The following is a 21,694-nucleotide window of genomic DNA, read 5'->3' as shown; positions in this document are numbered from 1 at the left end:
GAGTACTAACTAGGTCAGTCTATATAATTCAAATAGTTTGAAAACAAATATTTGTATATATTAGGCCTCTTTAGTGAAAATAAATATTTAATATATTAATCAAATAATTGATACACTACCTAATACAGAATAATAAATTAGGTGAAATGCTATGATGTTATTCATATGCTTAAGTTAATTTAAGTTCGTAAATGTTAGGTTAAAAAGAACTTAAAAACTCTAAATATATTACTCAAAACATCACCATTATAAGAGGCCTAACTACGTTTTTTCGGTTGACCAAAAACAGACCATAAATATCTGCTGAACTGTCAGCCAACTGCTTAAAAATTAAGTACAGTTAATTGCACTTTTAACAAAAATGAACAAAAACGAAACATTCTTTGGTTTACTGGCCCAAACTGTAGTTATGAGTCTTGAATCTGTGTTAGAAAATAACATTTTGAATAGGCCTAATTTTCTTAGAACGATGCGAGTTGATCAGTTGAGAAAAGAGAATAAAGACTGCAATGATCACTTACAGCTAGTACTTATAATGGTAATTATTGTGGATTTTGTCAAATACAGTTTATGGCAGTTTTACTGGGCGCCATCTACTGGAACCAAGATCTAACTCAAGAATCAGTACAAAATATCAACGGCGTTTTGTTCCTGCTCTTGACAAACATGACATTTCAGAACATGTTTGGAGTAATCAACGTAAGTTTCGTGTCAGTAATAACATGAAATATTTGTGAGTTGTTTGTCAGTACTAACATGAAATATTTGTCAGTTGTTTGTCAGTAGTAAAATGAAATTTCTATAAGTTAGAAGCAGTGATAATAATAAAAACAATAGCATGAAAATGATATAAAAGTCAAGCAACAAAACGTTTTTGAAAATAACGTATAATGCTTTCAATTTGGTATGTATTTTCGTGAAATATTTTTAAAAGTTGACGTTTTTTTGTTTTATGTATTGAGCGCAGAGATACAAGGGTTATTTGTACCAGCTCAAATCTCGAACTGATTTTAAACTAGAGGGAAGTCAGTTACTTACAACTAGTTCTTTGTTTGTTTTGTTTAAATTTCGCGCAAAGCTACACGAGGGCTATTTGCGCTAGCTGTTCCTAATTTTGCAGTGTAAGACTAGAGAGAAGGCAGCTAGTGACGGATTGACCGTCACATTATAACGCCCCCACGGCTGAAAGGGCAAGCATGTTTGGTGCGACCGGGATTCGAACCCGCGACTCTCGAATTACGAGTAGAACGCCTTAACTCACTTGGCCATGCCGGGCCCGTGCAAAGCTACACGAGGGCTATCGGCGCTAGCCATCCCTTTTGCAGTGTAAGATTAGAGGGAAGGCAGCTAGCCATCACCACCCACCGCCAACTTTTGGGCTGCTCTTTTACCAACGAATAGAGGGATTGACCGTCACATTATAACGCCCTCACGGCTGAAAGGGCGAGCATGTTTGGTGCGAAGGGGATTCGAACCCGCGATCCTCAGATTACGAGTCGAACGTCTTAACCCACCTGACCATGCCGGGCCGTCTAGCGCTTTAACCACTTTTCTCAGATAGAATAGTAGAATTTCACCGTCACTCTTATAACACACCCGTGGCTACATAGTGCGAAGTGCGATTTTACAGAAACAATGTGTTAACCAGGAACACATGGATCCACAAACCGGTACGATAATCGCTAGGCCACAACCAACCCAAGGGCTAATACAATCAGATATAAATACTTAAGTTATGATATTATTCAATTAAAGTACGGTTTTCTTGTGTAGTAAAAATCGCTGTTTCTTGTAGAATACCTCTAGTTGTGATATGAAGATGCGTTAAAATTATGAGCAGTTGTGAAATACGTTAATTTATTTTTTATTTGTTACAAGTATTCGAATTTTTATTTACTCGTGTAGAGTAGTTGTTTTTGAATAATTAGAGTCACCAGGCGTTAATCGAAGTGAATAAGGGTTAAAATGTAACGTTTGAATTTCACGCAAAGCTACTCAAGGGCTATCTGCACTAGCCGTCCCTTTTGCAGTGTGAGATTAGAGGGAAGGCAGCTAGCCATCACCACCCACCGCCAATTCTTGGGCTACTCTTTTACCAACGGATGGTGGGATTGACCGTCACATTATAACGCCTTCACGGTTGAAAGGGTGAGCATGTTTGGTGTGTCCGAGATTCGAACCCGCTACCCTCAGATTACGAGTTGAATGCCTTAACTATCTTGCCCTGCTGGCTCAAATGTATTTGTTACAACGTGTGAATAAGGGTTAAAATATGATGCTATAGTATGTCGTTAAGAGTGTGTGTGTATGTGTTTTTGTAGCCTAAACCTTCAACAGATTACATGAAGAATATATTTTTCAAGATAATAACATTTGTTAACACTGTGACTGTATAGAATAAAATAACACTAGAATGAAGTCTGGTTTACTTGTAATGTAAACATTTAAAACGCTAAAATATGAAGTTAGATTCACCAACAGAGCACACATATACTTCAGTGTAACTCTGAAACGAAACAAACTGAAATGTACAAATGTTACAGGTATTCTGTGAGGAGCTGCCCGTGTTTCTGAGAGAACATTGGAACGGGATGTATCGTACAGACGTATACTTCCGGTGTAAAACTTTTACAGAGGTAAGTTTTACCTCAGGTCGTGACGTTTTAAATAAGGATGCAAAATTTAAAATTTATTTTCATTATTCTTTCTCTTTCTTTATTATTAGAAATCTTGTTTAATACAAACTTGTTTTCCAAAAAGGATAACAACAAATATGTACAAATTCCTGTGTATTAAAACCCTTGAAGTACGTCTTAAGATTCTTTTGATGTAAGAGATGTGAAAACAATGGACATCCGTTTATTGCTTTCATTTTAAATTTTAAATTAAAAATGTTCAACTGCTAATTATTAACTATTTCGACGTAAGCCTAAAGGAACACAATCAGCTTAGTTCCACATGAATTATTTAAATGTGAGTAAGTTAATCCATTCCAAAGTTTTCCTAAACATACGAAACTATTATATGAATTAACATTGCTGTGTTATTTGAATTACTTGCCATATAAAAAACAACAACAACTAATGTTTATAATTCGTAATAAAGGGTTTTCTTTCTTGATACCAAAATATCGGAGAAGCATTAATTGTAGAATATAGAATATTTCCTTGAATGATTCTCCAAAGGTTAACATATGTTATAATGTTACTCACAGGCTCCATTGTACGTAATTATGCCAATTCTTTTTACGTCAATACTATATTGGATGGTAGGTAAGTGTTGTCGTTTCTTGTATTTTAAAATTCAAGACGTTTCGCCGTGATCTTAAAAACGTGCTAATCGTAACGAATATAGGCATAAGAAAAAATCAAAATAATGGTTTTAATTCGTTATGGAATGAGTTCAACTGCGGACTTTTTTAATCTCATATAGTGAATGAATTTTTTGATGTGGCATCTTTCCACTGTAATGTTTACAGTTAGGTTGTTGACCTTTAGAATAGAAGTTATTTAACAAAATATCTTGATACAGAAATCCATTTGTTTGTGTGTGTCATATAAGACAAATATCAATGTCATACAAAGTATTTAGATGCATAATAATTTATTAGTGAATTTGATCAAAGCAAGATATTTTCGTAGATCAGAACTGAAAATCAATACAGTAATGAGTGTAGCTAACGAAATTAACTTTCTTATTTATGAAGGTTTTAATTCATTCTTTCGCCAGTTGGTTACTCTCGTTGTTAATAGTATTTTCGGTCGTAAACCCAATAATATATCACGAAGTTCGAATGGCTTAGGATAATTAGATCCGTACTGAATTACTGAGCTAACAATGCAAAATGACCTTTATAATGAAAATATGATAATTAGCAAAAATAGAACAATATAGAATAATACAAATAGATAGGTTAAAAATTTGAAATCAATATCGTTAACGAAATTAACATTAAAGATAGAATAGGACACATTTTTTTGAGTAACATATAAACACGGTTCTCATTTATGCACCATTTATGTGTAAGGCATTCTCATTATAATTTACTCACATATTTACATATTACCAATTTTTGATGCGTGAACATATATTTTATTTGTATATATGTGTGTGTATTCGTAAAAAAAACTTACTCTTTCACAGTTTTGTTTTGTCATTTTAGGACTTTATGATAATGTAAAAACATTTCTCATCTGTAATGGAATCGTCATTTTGATCTCTAACACAGCGACATCATTTGGTAAGAACTTTTCATTCACAGACTGTAGTTAATCTAGTTTTTAAATGAAACAAGCAAAAAAAACTGGAAAAAGAAAGTGACTAGACATTTAGTATACAAATGACTAGAAAAATAGTGTTACAAATGAATGAAATACTATTTTTTTAATTTCATAAAATTCTATATATTTATTTCCAAAGTTTCAAAATAACCATTGCACACATTAATATATTTTATTCTTAAAATATACAAAATATTTCCAGAAAACAATCTGAAATGAAGTATTAAAATGATAAACTAAGTGTGTAAAATAAAATATTAGGCCTAATATTTTGATGTACAGTATTTTACTATAATAAAAGTACCTGAACCAAAATGTCTCAGAAAATATTTATTTTTAACAATTTTCACAATAGGCTGTCCGTACTGTGCCTACCAAGATTTTTTTAATTAAAAAATGATGTAATTATATGAAATTTAGCAATTATGATTTATTTGTATGTTGTTTTTTTTTTATTCATAAGCGCAAAGGGCTTGGCATGGGCAGATGGTTAGGGCGCTCGACTCGTAAACTGAAAGTTGCGGGTTCGAATCTCCGTCACACCAAACATGCTCACCCTTTCAACTGTGTGTGCGTTATGTGGCAGTCAATCCTACTATTCATTGGTAAAAGAATAGCCTAGGAGTTGGTGGTAGGTGCTGATAACAGTTGCTTTCGTTCTAGTCTTAAACTGCTAAATTAGGGTTGGCTAGCGAAATTCAAAACAAATATATCATTAATAAACGATTCATATCAAGTACATGAAGTGTTCAGTTATTTAAAATAAGTTATGCAAGAGCAGCATTTTATACATTTGGTTATTGAATATTATTATTGTTTTTATTAATGCTTTAAGCAAGGATCTTTGGATTTATTTCTAGGCTACTTAATGTCCTGTATAAGCAGTACTGTAGAGATTGCTCTCAGTATAGGACCAGTGCTACTAATACCACTAATGATGTTTGGTGGTTTCTTCCTCAATAACGCGTAAGTTATATCCTTTCCAAGTTGGCTCAATATTTGTTGACGATAAAAGACATGGCAATACTAAGTTGTTTCTTTTGCAGGTATACTTAATGCTTATTGGTTGTCAAGTGTATCGCTATATTTAATTTTATGAGTATAGCCTGGTATTACATGTGCAAGGTATATGCAACTTTTAGAACATTCGTGGAATATTTGACGCTCTCATTGAACTGTGGATTTTTTTTGCGTTTTCCTTTGGTGTTTCTTTCTGCAATGACTTGCATGAAAATTTAACTATCAGCAAACAACTGAACTTAAGTTAGGGAAGCAATGTTTTCTTTAATACAAACAATAAGCAAGAAAGAACACTTGTAGATGGCGCACATAATGCTGTGCAACTGGGGAACAGTTCTGAGAAAGTATTAGTAACTTCAAAAATATTTTCCATTGATTGTTCATACTGAAAAAGTTTAGAAATCTGTTATTTTCCATTTTGAATTACGATTTTTTGATTGATAAAAAGCAACTAATTATCTTAGTTAATCAGAATATAAGAAAATGTGAACTACTCTATTTGTATTAAGAAATGAGTGATAATTTTACTTTCAACTGTGATATATTTGTTGCATTTTAAAATATTTCCTTATGCATTTTTTGCAAACTGATGAACAATGGCGCCTCGATCTCAGACAACTTTAAAAATGTTCATTGTTCAAGTTAGTTATTTTTTTCACCGCAGTGAGTCTTCTGTAGACATCAATATTCCAACTGTAGGGATTCTAAATAATTGTATTCATATGATAGATTTTAATATGTTTCTTTATTATTCTGTTTTCCACGAAATTATAGTCTTAAATAGCTTTTGTTTTAAATGAATTTCGGAAATTCTGTGTTTCATTTATAGTTTTCAATGTAACTTTTATTCGATTTTGTTCTCTGATTTTTAGGTCAACTCCAGTCTATTTCGTTTGGTTGAAATACGTATCTTGGTTTTATTACGGAAATGAAGCTCTATCTATAAACCAGTGGAGAAATATTAACCACATAGGTCGGTATCTGTGATACGTGTTCAGTTAGTAAAGTCAAATAAAGCTAGTTGTTACTCTAGTATTTGAGAAATTAACAGTTTATCTTTTGGAAATTCTTTATTAATAATCTGCAGTAATTTCAACTTTCCAGTTGATGTAGACCAAATAACTTATTAGTACTTCAAAAATAAATCCCAGATTTAAAATGAATTAATCGACCTCTAGTATATTACTTAACAACAGGTTAAATAACGTATTGTTAGAGAAGCAAATATAGAAGAGTCATTATTATACTGCTAAAGGAGAGACAATGGTTCATTGCAACATTGGAACCAACGTGTTTTCTAAAAAAGTGGATTTGGTTACGTTTTCTTCCTGAGACTTCTACAACTGGTATATAGCTTTAAAAAATGCACCTACTGGATGTATTTTTCCATATGCTGGTACCACAAGTACTCGAAATTATTTTCGTTTTTAATTTAGTATCCCATTTAACTTAGAATCCTTAACTTTTTGCTATATTTATGCGTGTGGATATCAAAGTCAAACTACCAGAAATAAGGTTTTAATCGGGAAAATTCCTGTAAACACCAAAGTTTAAAAAAACAAACTGAAGAATACTAACAATATAAAGCTGTTTTCTTATGTTCAACAACCTATTTCCACAATGGCTGGTTCAATGGTTTTTATTTATTGCACATCTACAGCCTGCAACCAAACCAACATTGGCTGCATTCCTAATGGCAAAGCTGTACTAATGCAGTTGAACTTTGATGAGGTGAGATATTTTTCTGGTGAAGAATAGAGGTTTATTTTGATCATAACTGCCTACCAAATATTATTGTAATTACTTACTGAGACGCACGAACACCAGACAGACCGAACACAATGGGACAGGCAAAGGGAAGTGTACACACACACACACACATATGTATATATATATTTACTTATTTAACTTCATTTAAATGTATTTATTTAAATTCACTAAAATTTATTCAATGTACGTGAATGGTCACTGACTGTGTCGCCTTTTCCATTGCACTGTTCAATTTTTATGAAGTATAATAGCCATAACTAGTGACATATTAAATTGAAACTTTAATTTTAATGTGTTTTGTTTTGGCTTAAAAAACTGTTTATAATATATATATATATATATATACACACAGAGATAGAGAGATTTGGGACAAAGTCCACAATAACATAAATATAACGAAATTGTTTACATTTGTTTTTCTTTAATTACATCATAGAGTTTCACAACATTATCTGATTCTCCTTATTGCAGGACAACTTCGTCTTTGACAACTTGCTCTTGGTCACTCTACTTGTTGGACTTCGTACTCTGGCGTTTATTGGGCTGTTGATAAGAGCGAGCAGAAAGAACTAGCTCTGATATATAAAATGTTTTATAATGTTGTATATCCAATTCCCTGATGTATTTTATTTTTGTAAAGGCCATACTCAACAAAACCACTCAAATTCTAACCCTTGTAATAGCAAAATATTAATCTTAGCTCCTATGACAACGTATACTTAATTTCATTTAACCATCTGTTGATATTATTATTAAAATAATGTACTACATTGCAATTGCTAAGAAAACCAAAGACATCTTGGAAAAGTAAAAACAACAAATCACGGTCATTTCGAGATAGTACTTTTACACGCGTACACAAGAAAATAAAAAAAAAGATAGTACTGTGAAGTGTAAGGATGTTGTGAATCAGCTGTACTCCAGTATGTAAGAGAACATCTTATAGGTTTTACAACAGTAATTCTTTAGAAGATCATTTTCCTTGTTTGAAACACGTCTATAAGTAGTATATTAGTTATTCCTGTTTAGTTTAGTTGCCTTGAGTCATGTAGTTTTCAGAATCACTGTGTTAATCTCATTTCTGCAAGTGATCACCAAACGTATAAATATGGTTAAAATACTTTTTCTGATTTATTGAATCATCATCACTAGTTGAACCTTCTGCGACTTATTCCCTTGTTGCCATAGTTATTTGTTTCTCCACTTGCCTCATTTTTTTATTTTTTAATAAAACTCATGCCTTCCACCATAGAAAATTAAACCTTGTGAAGTCCTTGTAGATTTTGGCCCCTTGTGTGTCTAAGTCAGTTTCTTTATTACTTATTCTTGTACATTTCTGTCATATGATATTCAATTTTTGTCAAGGCCTTAAATACCGATTGCAGTAGCACCCTGATGCTCCAACTGTACTTCATCACAACTTTATTAGAAGATAGGACTAACATAAAGATAGATCACAGATCTTGATTTTGTCAGTTTCTTTTTTGCTGTGGCAAAAACCTTTGTGTAAATAATTATTTACTTATTCAATACATGCTCTTAAATGGAAGTACAATTATTACCGACTCATTAAACACAAATTAAAAATATGATGAATTTAATAGTCAAGTTTCATATAGGTACCTTCTTTAGGGTCTACAAATTCAAATTTTTTCTTCTTTGTAAGAATTAAAAAAATATACAAGATTGTGTATTTAGATTTTAATTCACAAGTTCTCAAGTATCGCATACTGTGATTTAAGACTTAATTCACGTGAATATTCTATTCAATTACGTAAAGCTTTAAGAAATTATCATGTTCCATGTTCAGCCCTCTTTAGAAACCCAGTCTAGAGTTCTGTTTAATGAACAACCATCAATGCCCAGAATGTTTGTTCATCTTAAGAACATATTTATAATGACCCTAAATGTAGTTTCACAGTTTAGGGTAGACTGTATGCAAACTATAAATCACTTATAAATTCATAGATGTCACTGCTGTTTCTAAGTTGAGAAACTGACCAAGAAGTATATTCTTGTATTTAATCTTGTATGACAATTATTCGTTTTACTAAATCAACTTTGTGATTTATTAAAAAGAAAAGGATGTCCACATATATAATCTTCCAAGTATGTTCCACAAACAAGCGATTTAATAAAATGAAGTTTGTTTGCTTATTTCAATTTTCTGCAAAGCTACACAAGAGCTATCTGTGCTAGCCATCCCTAATTCAGCAATGTAAGACTAGAGGGAAGGCAGCTAGTCATCACTACCCACCACCAACTCTAGGCCTACTCTTTTGCCAATGGATAGTGGAATTGACCATCACGTTATAATGCTCTCTCAGCTGAAAGGGCAAACATGTTTGTGGTAATGGGGATTCGAACCCAAGACCCACAGATTATGAGTCAAGCACCCTAACCATCTGACCATGCTGGGCCAAAAACGAAGAAAATCAGTGTACTTCTCAATTCACAAACAGTAGTAGCATTTATAACCAAACAAGTTGAATTATAATGATCCTGGATGATAGACACATGGATTATGAAGTAAACAACAAACAGATTACAAATAATTTACCTTAAATTGCAAAATTACACTCCAACTTAACATCCATTGTTGTGAAATCAACTTTAAAAATGAAACTGCAAATTTCCAAGTGACATTCTTTGGTGTATTTTTCTTTGAGGGGAGGAAGGTTGAAAGTTTTAAGTGTGTTCTAAAAAATTATTGTGTTAACATTTCCAGGCATGTCATTTATGAAATGAAAATTAGATTAATGTTTATATCAAGTCTTCAGCAATAATTTTATTTATATATATATATATAAAATGGACAAACATCCTTTTCAGCAATTTTATATGTCACTCCTAGTTTTTTCCTTTCCATTTTTAGGAATCGAAAGCTTGTCATCAATTCCGTAAAACACCTGTAAGAATAATCTAAAATGTTACAGTTTTATCAAAAAGAAGATAAAATCTGTCATCATAAGATTGTATTAATTAATACACATTAAAAAATACTTGTTTATAAATTTGTATTTCAACCAAACTCAGAGTTTACAATATCAAAAGTGTTATACTTATAAAAGTGTACAGTTACTGGTTACTCCCTGTATTACAGGACTTTATAGTCATGGGTCAAGTTTGTCTGGAGACTGAAATTATATGACCGGGTAAAGTATGTTTCGTTTTATTTCGTATTGTCAACACAACACTGATCACAAACATATCAGCTGATTATCAGTAGGTGTCTCAAATCCAGTCAGCTAGTCAGATATCTATGGCTTAAAATTTAATGCAAGAATTCTTTAAGAGCAATAATTTATATCTATAGGTTCAGGGAAACCTTTGATAAAGATATATGTGTTTTCAATCTCTATTTTATATATCTTAAAGTCTTCCTTGTTTTAGTATTTTGAAGACCCAGAACAGCTATAGTACAAACAAATACCAAACACTTTAAAACTTTACAACATGTGAGATAAATGCCTGATAAGCCTGCCAAATTCTCCAAGAATCAATATAAATTTTAGTATGCAAATAATTTTTATTTGTATTGTTTTCTGGTATCATGTATAAATACTGTGCATGTCTTTCCACAATAAAGTGACAACATATATACAAGGTTGTGTAAATGTATGTTTCTACAGTATCATTTGTTTGTTTCAGAGCAAAGCCACATTGGCCTCTCTGCTGTGTCCATGAGGGGAAAGCAAACCCCGAATGTTGTTGTAAGTCTGTAGATCTACCATTGTCCCAAAACAAAATATAAAATATACTAATTAATTACAAATAAAGTTCTTCTGTCTTATTCTTCATTTATATTATAGTTGTATAGTTCTTAGATGCCGAAAATGGCACTGACAAATTAAAGTAAAGATGCAAATGGTTAATTACCACTTACATCATTTTGATATCCAAAAAAATTATACTGAAAATCAAATTTATTTAATTATCCATAAACTGTGTTGAGAAATAAAAAATTGGATATGATCTTTGAAAACAAATACTTTTGAAACGTGATACAGGTAAAACTGGAGACTTGGATGCATCCTAAGAATTTTCTACTTCCTATATTTGATCTTCCTATATTCCATTCCCTTATGACAAAGATTTCTTTTATATGCCTGCAGCTCTCACTACAATATTATACAAAGAAGCCAGTAACTTGAATATTAAAACCTCTTATCATAATCAGCATCTCATTTTGGAACTGTTACATATAAACATTGTTTTAACTCAGTGATGTAGTTACATCCTACTTACTCTGTATTAAATAAACTTTATCTTAAAACCACCAGACTTTGATCTGATTATACAGCATCTTTTTGTCATATAAAAATATTAAATGACTGCAATCAAATATTTGAGGAGATAATTTAAAAATAATTATGAAATAAATCAAAACCTTTACTTCTAACACTAAAACACTTCTTCATCTATTTACTAACTTGAACCATACATCCACACAGTGTGTTATCAAACCAAGATTCAAACTTTAGCTAGAAGCACAGTTTAACTTCACACTCCACTATGAACCATACATTCACACAGTGTGTTATCAAACCAAGATTCAAACCTTAGCTAGTAACACAGTTTAACTTCACACTCTACTATGAACCATACATTCACACAGCGTGTTATCAAACCAAGATTCAAACTTTAGCTAGAAGCACAGTTTAACTATTCGCTAGTTGTAAAGATGCTGACAAATTAGTTATATTATTAATGAATTCTACAATGACATAGTTGGAAAGAAAAATATATATTTCAACTAGAAATCTAATAAATGTATAAAAGAAACTAGAAACCTTAATTCAATATACTACTTCATTGACCTTATATAGATATTAACTTTGAAATTGTAATATTGGCAATATTAATAGTTTCCTTTTGATGGTATCCCAGGAACATATCTGACAGTTTTTGTCATCAGTTTGATTTTATGACAAACCTTTATTTTAAAGTCCCCAATATAAAAATGTTGTTACCTTTCATTAGTGTTAAGAAATAGGGTTTGAAAAGTTTCCACTTTGCAAATTTCACTGTTGTAGCTGACAAGTGTGACAGCATTGAATAGATACCATCTTTAAGTACCTTGCTGAAATTATAAATACACACTACAGACAGCACTGAAACTGTACGTAACATACAGAAAAGTTTCATTAAGAAACGAGTCCTTGTTTCTTTCGTTTAACCATTTCAGCAAGCATCTTGAACCTCAGCATACATTCTTCCTGAAAATGACAACAAAGGTTAATCTAGAATTATTTTGATTTCATTAAATACAGTAAAACAAGGATTATACTATTATAGATTTAAATACTTTTATATTATATTTTAATTATCACAGTATGTTATACATTTACATTGTTATGGTTTGTTATTAATTTATGTAGACAGATATTTTTTAATGTTTGTTAAAAGTTGGGTTTTCTTAAAATGGTTCAAAACCATGAAACAAGAAAGTTTTTTTTTTTTTAAATCACAAAATGAAGGTTCAGTGTATACTATTGGATTCAGTCAAACTCCATGTGCAATATCATCTCAATATGAGCATATCTGATAACGTTTCGGTAAAACAAACTTTATCATGATTTTACACAGAGACCTAAAAATAAAATAAAACAAATGTATTGATCTATAGTACAATACAAATAACAATACAATTGTAATAAGATATAGATTTTTAATCGTTGCACATCGAAATGGTCATATATTGTTTGTTAACCTTTGGTCTTGGCTGTCAGGTTTTGTGTATTGTGCAGGATTCTTTACAACAAGTGTCTATGAAGTGAAAGCAGGTAAAAAAATCCAAACTTCTTTCCTTCTTCTGAAATCAATGTTCCTTTTCACCAGTGGAAAAAGGAGAGCCCCAACCTTGACCATCGCCATCAATGGATCCTGTCAGCCCTCCACACAACTAACTTCACATCCCTTCTTTCACCACAGCCACCACCAGAGTTATGGCAACAGTACATAACATTTTTCTTATTTATGAAAGTTTTTCAATTTTAATACTGTACAGAATAAGATATTGGATAATATACAAAAAAAGCTCCAGGAACAGATCTACTTTGTATGTTGAGGTACATATAACTGTACTTGAAAAATCCAAACTTAAACTCTTTCTCTCAAATCATTACAAGTCTTGAAAGACAGCTTTCTAGATCCATGGTTTCTCTTGTATAGTACAATCACAAATTAATATCACGTATGGAACAAATGAAGAAACTTTGTCATAAACTGTCTGGCAGACCATAAATACATGACCAGTACAGAGAAGTATAAACAATATGAATGCTGCTGGTTTAACCATGCAGCTGGAGTTTGATATATACCAATCTTTCATCTTTTGAGTTCTTAATGTCATCATCGTTAAACAGTTATTAAAGTTACAGAAATAGTGTAACAAGTCAACACCATATCAACTTTCCTTGTATATTTTACTGTGTCTTACTTGAGACACACATCACCTAGCAATAAGTCGATAGACACTATCTTCTAAGAATACAAATCGTGTATGTAACATTACTCTATGCAAATATTCTTGATATGTTGATACAGGTATATTTAAATACCGAATACAAACAGCCATGGCTCTACTAAAGGAACCTAGAGAACTAATCATAGTTTATATATCCACACGAGTGGATGATGGGGTAGAAGTCATGATCACCAAGAAATTGGCTGGTCACTTCCAATACTGCTGCCCTCTGCACAGTAGGCGACAATGTAGTTCTAGTCACATGAGAAGCCAACAGTTTCTGCACAACTCAGGTGCCATAACCAACATTCACATTTTGAGAAGAAGCGCAAGATAATCTATGTCAAATAGCCACTGCTATTGTAGGACAGGTGTAACTGTGTCCCAGTAACTTTAGAGTTTACCTTTGTAATATAAGATACAAAGGCCACTTCAAGCAAATACTGTATGCAACAACAGAAAGCATCACTTATTTTATCACCCCCTCCCATCTTTGTGGACACTGTAATCCTTTCCTGATGAGTCCAGATCTACACAATTCCCAAACAATGGATGCACCAAAATTTCCCCAATATCCTCCCATGAACTTTCATTGAACCATATATAAGCCACAACAAAATACAGCAATATTTCTGTGGTGGTGTGGGTGTCACTTTAGCAACTGAATAATCACAGTTAGTGATATGAATGAACAGTCACTGTATGATAATGATATCATAGTTTTCAAGTAAAGATCTTCTATCTGTCTATGCCAATGACTAGCTTCCAAACACTAGCAGTGATTTCACTGAAGACAGGATTTTTGCTCTTTCAGCCTGTTTTGAAAATAGTAGCTTGAAGGTCAGGTCATTGCCACTCTTCCATGGTTAGGCAAATTTCCAGATATGAACTATATTCTTGATTACTATCTGTAAAACCATCCCAAACAACTAGTTACTAGTGACACCACCAGCAAAGTTCTTCAACAAGAGTGGGATGTAATCCCATTGGTCCAAACTACATGCACATACAACATTTAACTGTAACTCAAAAACTTCAGAGGAGACCTAATAACTACTAACAGTAATCGTGAGACCTTTACTTCATGTTTGTTAATTTAATAAAATGGCATCCTTCCACAAGTGAGTCTTTTTATTTACATGTAGGCTGTATACATAAAAACAACTGAGGATATGCTAATATTCAACCTGTCTTAAAACATTTAGAAAAATACCCACAAAATTAAAAGCCTGTATTATAATTTGTTTCATATCTACTAAAAGTTTATTTTTAAAGAACAGATTTGTACTTATTTTAAACCCAGGAGAGCTCATCACACTGAAGTTTTTTAAACCTTGGTTTTCATTTGTTATTTATTATTAAACACAGAGCTACTTAATGGACTATCTGCACTGCACCTGCCACAAGTATCAAAACCCAGTTCCTAGCATTGTAAGTTTGCAGACATACTATTTAACCACAAGGAAGCTTTAAACCTTGATCAACTAGTTTTTCCTCAGAACAGGCATAAATAAAACTTTTGTATTTAGTTATTTTTCTGTACTTGATCATATGGAAATAAAAATTAACAATTCTTTTAATCTTTTACATTTTTTCATGTTATTTAAACCAAACTGCTACTTACAGAAAAACTTGATATTAATATGATGCAATTTCATAGTCAAGAACCACATACAATTATAACAAACATTTTGGTTCTAATCATAGTTTTGAGTTACTGTCTACACTAACTACCAGTATATACTGATTAGGTAATTTTACTTATCATTTACAGTTTCTCACCAAAAGCATTATTTTCAATAACTAATTCTAAGATTTCAGGCTTTTCCTAAAATGATTTGTTTGTTTGAAGTTAAGCACAAAATTGCAGAATGGGCTATCTGTGCTGTGCCCAACACTGGTACCAAAACCCAATTCCAGTACTGAAGTCCACAGACATACTGCTGTGCCACTGGGAGTCAAATCCCTGTAAAAAAATTTATAAATAAACTACTGAGAAGTCAAAACAGAAGGTACTTACTTTGGTCTTTCCTGGAACAGACACAGCTATTCTATCCCACCGTTCCTCTGTACCTTTAGGAAATTGCTGAAGGGCTAGTTCTAGTGCCTTCTGTTGGTGCTGGCTCCATGTATCATCAATGTTCAATGAGCCACTGTTTGAAACAGCTTTACCTTTTGTGGATTTTTCTTGTATCTGTTGGGTAATCATTAGCGTTCGTTCTGCAGTCTTCTTTGGCTTTGCAGGTCGTCGCTGCCGAGGTCTTTCTTCAAAGTCTTCGTCACCATTTAATTCTGATGGAAGTGCTGGAACTGTACTATTGTCAGCATAACTTCCAGTTAAACCTGAAAATTATAGGCTGTTATTAAACTCCAAAAGAAGAATAAAGATCATGGAACAAGTGGCCACTAGGTGAAGACCATTTAGAACAAAAGATACTTCACAACCCTGAGCAAATTTTATTCTGCCAGGATATGTTTTTCAGTCAGCCATATCACATCCTTCTTTTTTTATTATTTTAGTAAATGAGAAATTCTTCTTTCAACATCTAATTCAAACCTTAATTTCATCAGATCAAATGTCACAAAATCTGACAGAAGTGCCTAAGAACTACAAAACAAACATTCCCAGTTTGGATCCATAGGGATAAAAGTAAGAAGTCAAATCATAGCATCTGATTACTTTATGTTCCTAACAATTTATTTTTTTGTCAGTAAACCATATTTTATAGTCTATAAGCACACTGAAATTAAAAAAAAAAGATCTATTAGTCTTAAGTTAGCAAAAAATCATCTTATTTTGTCATATTTCTTTACAAAATCTACTTTACTTCAAAATTTTCTTTCCATCTAAAGTTAGCTTTATTGGTCTATGTTATATACAAGATAAAGACATGAAACTGTTGAAATTCAATGAGGTATTATTTAAAACATTTTCCATTCTAAACAAAACTTTTTTTTTTCATTTTAAAACTACATTCATAGAAACAACATTACCTAAAATACTATATTCAGTGACAAAATACAAGCATCAGGAATCTATTACACACTTATTGTACCACTTATAGATTTACACTGATACATTGTTGCAAGCTTTACTCTCTCTATAAAAGATGGATCACACTGGCTTACCATGAAACTAATATAGTAAGAGTAGTTTCACAAATTTAACAAGCTTTTAGTAAACATTACAATTCTTTTGTAAATTAAAAACAAAGTTTTTAAAATTAAATATTTGTTTGTGAATATAAGGATAGTGTGAATCAGATTTAACTAGTCTAAGTGCAGGGTTATTTTCTGATTACAATTAAAAATAATTTTTTTAACTTACAATTTTCATATTTCATTTGCAAAACCTCTTCAACCTCCTAAATGAATATATCTAATTTTCTCCCTGTACAACTTTATATTTTATCTATTTTCACTACCCTAACTTTATATGGGGTTGGTCAGTTTGACAGACCTCATAAACACCATGAAAATATAGAAATCTAAATTATCCTTTGGTCTTTTTAAAATGACTGCAGGATGAAAAAGAATGTTACAATCATTTACCAATAGCAGTTTACACCTGTCTTTATTCTACTATTTCATTGCTCTTTAAGCTACATTTCTAATAATCATGAGACACAAGTAGTAAATCACACGGTAAGCAAGTACATCAACTTACAGTACTGTAGCACAAGCCCAGCTTTTAAGTAAACCCAGTAAAGGATTTCTTTATTTTTTTTTAACTTAATCTAACCTTATTTAATACAAGTTTCTAATTTCTACACTATAATTACTTTAATAACAATAGGAAAAAGATGTAAATAAAAACAAGAAATTCAGAATTTATATTGGTGTTTGTCTTAAGCCTACATTTCTGTAATGATCATACTAGAGCATTAAGTAATTTGTATTTATCATAAATATGTACTTAAGAACATAAAATAACAATATGGACAAACCAAACAATCTCCTATAATTATTAGAATTTACTAAGCTTTTTAAGGCACAATGTTTGATCTGACCTCAAGAACTTTGAATCCAGAGGCAAAATAATTAAACGTACCTGATGTAGCCTTATACATAACTTGATTAATCAGACTTTCTCTTGTTGTTGATTACAAATGATGTAACGGCAAAGTCAGACAATTAATGGCAATTTGTTAAAGAAAATGGTAGGAGGATATTACAAGTAGGTTTAACTTTCTGATTTATAACTCCATAGGAAAAAAAAAAAAGACTGAAAGCTATATAAATTAGACTATGCCTTAATAATATCTGTATTATAATGAATAATGTATGCTAAATCAACACAACAGAAGCAAATAACTTAAACTAGAAATGGAGAGGTCAGAGAGAACAAATATTTTCTTTTGAAATTAGAACTTGTATGATATCAAAATGTTAGTTATTTATTACACTTTGATTCCAAGTTTATTCTATAGATCAATAATAAATAAAATCAATTGAATTGCACAAAACCTCTAAGTATGGACACTGTTACCTGACTGAGGGTAAAACTCTTGTACTCTTGGCCATAGCTTTCTTATCCAACTAACTTTAAATTGGTATGGAAAGAAAAAACAGGCATTTGTAAAAATGAATAGAATTAAAAATTTGTAAGCAACATTTTACCAAATGAACTAAGTAGCTGGTCTCTGATAAATGACAGTGTTTCTTTATCACTAGTTCTTAAAAACTTTTAAAATGCCAAAATGTGAAATTTTTCAGACATCTTCAATGTAGTAATATGTAGTAATGATAATTAATCTTCAATAACACGTTAAAAAATTGAATTTTGTTCTGTTTTGTATTACAAACCTTGTAGTGAAGCTGGAACATTTGCTGCAAAAGATGAGGTTCTAACCTGTTTGGCCATGCTAGTAACCTAAAAATAAAAAAAAACGATCATTTTATTGACAATTCTTAAGAATTAAAATGTGTATCAGGCTTTACATGCATAAAATAACGAAGTTAGCACTATGAGTCAAGAGAACTAGACACGTAGACTGTAATAAATTCCAACAAATTATAGTAGAATCTGTAATGACAATTCACCAATTAACATACAACACAGTTCAGCATTAAACAGGTACACAGAAAAAAAAAATTTAACATGTGGAAAGAGAATGAAACATTGCACCTCACTTGACTAAAACACACAATACTAATATCTAATTTTAAACGTGATGTAAAAACTACTATACAGTTTCATTATCAAATGCTTCTCTGCAAATTTAACAAAAGTAAAAGAAATTTTTATGGTTAACACAGCACAATAAAAACAATTCAACAGAAATATAAAAATGTTTTTCAGTTCTGTTTCCAACATTTACAATTAAACTACTCAGCAGTGCCCTAGAGCACACAACAAAAACTATTAAAAAATTGAACATTAGAAAGGCAACTGAATGTCACTTTGTGTTGATATTTACACTTTTCAAATCGTAGTTTGTTACACAACTATCCCTCAGAATTTTCCTCTATAATGCCATAATACCCTGCACTCTGGTGGTGTATTTGTAAAATTTCCATAATCCTCTTCAAACTTTTATATTTAAATCTTTGCGGTGGAAGGGAAGTCATGAAATGTAAAGCATGATTCACTAAAGGCAAAACTCCTGAATGGAACTTATCAAAGTAACTGGTGTGGTTTGGATAAATGTATTCTTAGAAGCATACTGTACAGAAAACATAAATTAATAAATGAAAATTAGAAGCTATAAAATAAACTGGAGAAAAATAAGTTATTGATTTGCAAAAATTTCAATATTTAAGCATGTATATAAAGCTCTGAACAGGCTAAACTTATGGTGATTTTTTTTTCACATCACAGAAGTTAAAAGGTCTGTCACGTGACTACTGGAGTAACTTTTGATTTTGTCAATTACTAAAACTAAACACTATACATTCCCAGTCCCATCTTACTTCATAGAACTTTTAGTTTTGTATGCATTAGTTTTGGAACTTCAATTAAAATGTTGTTTCTGAAGCTACACCTATCAGTGAATATGGTTTGGACTTGCATTATATTTTAATAATTAATCCAAGAAAACTCACCCAATGACAAAACACATAACACTTGTGTCAGAAGTGGGATTAGAGATTTGACTATACTTCAAAATAACAGCGTGAGCATCAAGGAAGATAAAATATTTATTGGAGAAGAGGAAGAATGGAAAGAATAAATAGAAAGAAACAGGAAATTAAAAGAATAACTAAGATCAAAAGTAAATATGTCATTATGTTATCCAATTCCAATATTTTTCTGTTCAGTTCAATAAAAGAAACCAATGAACTATGATGGAAAGGTACCAAAGCAGATGCATGTAACAGTAAACAAACTATCTTGCTCCCAATATTTCTCACAATCTACCTTGAAAGAGGGAACTCTCCCAGTGAAAATACACCAAATGATGATATACCATAATCCTCAGAAAATAAAACCAACAATAAAAAAAAATTTGGCGAATGGATCAGAAATTTTACTTTGTTAATTAGGGCTTTTATTCTCCTTTGTTTTATTCTTGTAATTAATAATACAATGAACATACTGCTTATTTGCAAATTTATTAATTGTTTCATCATAAATAATAACTTTATTCTTAAGTTAGAAATCTTACATTTAGTGTACTGATTTATTTATGTATTAGGACTGTTGAATGGACTTCATAGTTCATAAAAGAGCAGAGTTGTAAGGTATATCTTTGTTATTTTAGTTGTGATGTTTATTGGCTCTAGAGAGTTTGTCATGGCATAATGATGATACAATATTTCAAAGCTTTCTGTAAAAAAAACTAATATGATATAAAAACATCACACAGTGAACTAGAGTTAAAAAGTCTAGTCAGTTAAGTAATTTTAGTTACATAGTGTTAGTTAATCTTTGATTCAGTCTGTTCAGTCATAATATAAGTTAATTATTCAGAGATAAAAAGTTAGTCAGTCACTCAGTCAATGGTTGTTATTAATTAACATGAAAATTTTGCAAGTAACTTAAGCTTTATTTATGAGTTAGGCTTACATTAGTTTTAGAATTTCTGCTGAAGTGTGTTATTTGTGAAGGCCAATCAGGAACACATCCTGCACTGAATATTACTGAAGAAATAAACTGACATTAATAAATGAACTTGAATTTCACTATATCTAACAAATAATAAATAAAATCTACCCCAACAATAGTTTTGATTACAAGATTCGATTCTCAGGAATGTTCAAATATTATCTACAGAGTTACCCACACCACACTATAAAATAAAATCCAGTCAACCTCAAAGCTCACAACTAGTACACTACCACAATGCCATGTTGTTTTCTAGATATAATTCCAAGTTCTCTAAGTGTTCACACACAAACACACTAGCATTTCATCTTTTCCTTTTAACTATAACCAATTAAAAATTAATCTCCCAAAATTAATACCAGTGGTAAAAAAAAAAAAAATCTACTCTTCTGCTATACATAAAGTTAAGCCTCATTTATCCTATCTGAGCAATCACCTTCTGTGCAAAAGCATAATATATGGTATAGTTTTTAACTTTAGCACTTACCTCAGATACACTACGGTTTAACACCTTGGATATTTTCTCCCATCTTTGAATTGTTCCTCCAGGGTATTTATTCATAGCTTTGGTCAAGGCTAAAATTTCACTTTCATCCCAAGCATCCTTTCTCTAAACACAAAATAAAAATAATATGGCACTTATAAGCAACAGGAAAAACATGACTCTTTACTTTGTATACATGATATATTTGATTAAACAAATTTGGTTTTGTTTCCAATAGCTAGTCTTGGTTTACAGACATTAACTGTAAATTGAAGCCTCTCCACCAACCATTTACTGTTCAGTCTAGCACTATATAATCATTATATTCAGGCCTGTGTATGATCATCACGACTAAACTGCAGTAATCAGTGTTGAACAGGATAATGGTTGAAACAATGTTCCCGAAACTTGTCAACAAAACAGAAATTGTATATTCTACCAGTCTTTATATTAGACAAAAAAAAGATGTGATAATACCTTTATTAATGGTGGTTAACACATACCAACAAGAAATGTAAATATTTCAGATTTAAAACCCATTAAAAAAGCATGCCCATGTTGTATTAACACTGAAATTATTGCTGACTTGTATTAAATATTTGGTTTTAAAGAATAAACCAATT

General features: G+C 31.3%; 2 protein-coding genes across 5 annotated transcripts in view; one reads left to right on the top strand and one right to left on the bottom strand.

The window, feature by feature from the left end:
* w (eye pigment precursor family transporter white) overlaps window positions 1–11,366 on the top strand; it is a 47,711-nt gene extending 36,345 nt beyond the window's left edge. The window contains exons 13-20 of one of the 2 annotated variants that reach the window (XM_076470165.1): window positions 568–699; window positions 2,544–2,636; window positions 3,215–3,272; window positions 4,163–4,240; window positions 5,141–5,246; window positions 6,173–6,273; window positions 6,961–7,031; window positions 7,542–11,366. In XM_076470165.1, the coding sequence (XP_076326280.1) occupies window positions 568–699; window positions 2,544–2,636; window positions 3,215–3,272; window positions 4,163–4,240; window positions 5,141–5,246; window positions 6,173–6,273; window positions 6,961–7,031; window positions 7,542–7,643 (741 nt within the window). In that variant the 3' untranslated portion in view covers window positions 7,644–11,366. Of the gene's footprint in view, window positions 1–567; window positions 700–2,543; window positions 2,637–3,214; window positions 3,273–4,143; window positions 4,241–5,140; window positions 5,247–6,172; window positions 6,274–6,960; window positions 7,032–7,541 lie in introns of both variants that reach the window. The other variant, XM_076470166.1, reaches the window with a different exon arrangement.
* LOC143233679 (dnaJ homolog subfamily C member 1) overlaps window positions 9,842–21,694 on the bottom strand; it is a 28,427-nt gene continuing 16,574 nt past the window's right edge. Inside the window, exons 8-12 of one of the 3 annotated variants that reach the window (XR_013018271.1) lie at window positions 21,075–21,197; window positions 18,346–18,412; window positions 15,560–15,882; window positions 12,044–12,289; window positions 9,842–9,979 (exon numbers count right to left, since the gene is read on the bottom strand). Coding sequence is in view for 1 of the 3 variants with exons in the window: in XM_076470167.1 (XP_076326282.1) it covers window positions 12,218–12,289; window positions 15,560–15,882; window positions 18,346–18,412; window positions 21,075–21,197 (585 nt within the window). In the remaining 2 variants the exon portion in view is untranslated. Of the gene's footprint in view, window positions 12,290–15,559; window positions 15,883–18,345; window positions 18,413–21,074; window positions 21,198–21,694 lie in introns of all 3 variants that reach the window. The other 2 variants (XR_013018270.1, XM_076470167.1) reach the window with 2 other exon arrangements.

This window comes from Tachypleus tridentatus, chromosome 12 (genome assembly GCF_004210375.1).
Source record: "Tachypleus tridentatus isolate NWPU-2018 chromosome 12, ASM421037v1, whole genome shotgun sequence".
Classification (NCBI taxonomy): Eukaryota; Metazoa; Arthropoda; class Merostomata; order Xiphosura; family Limulidae; genus Tachypleus; species Tachypleus tridentatus.
This window is presented reverse-complemented; position numbering and strand designations above follow the sequence as displayed.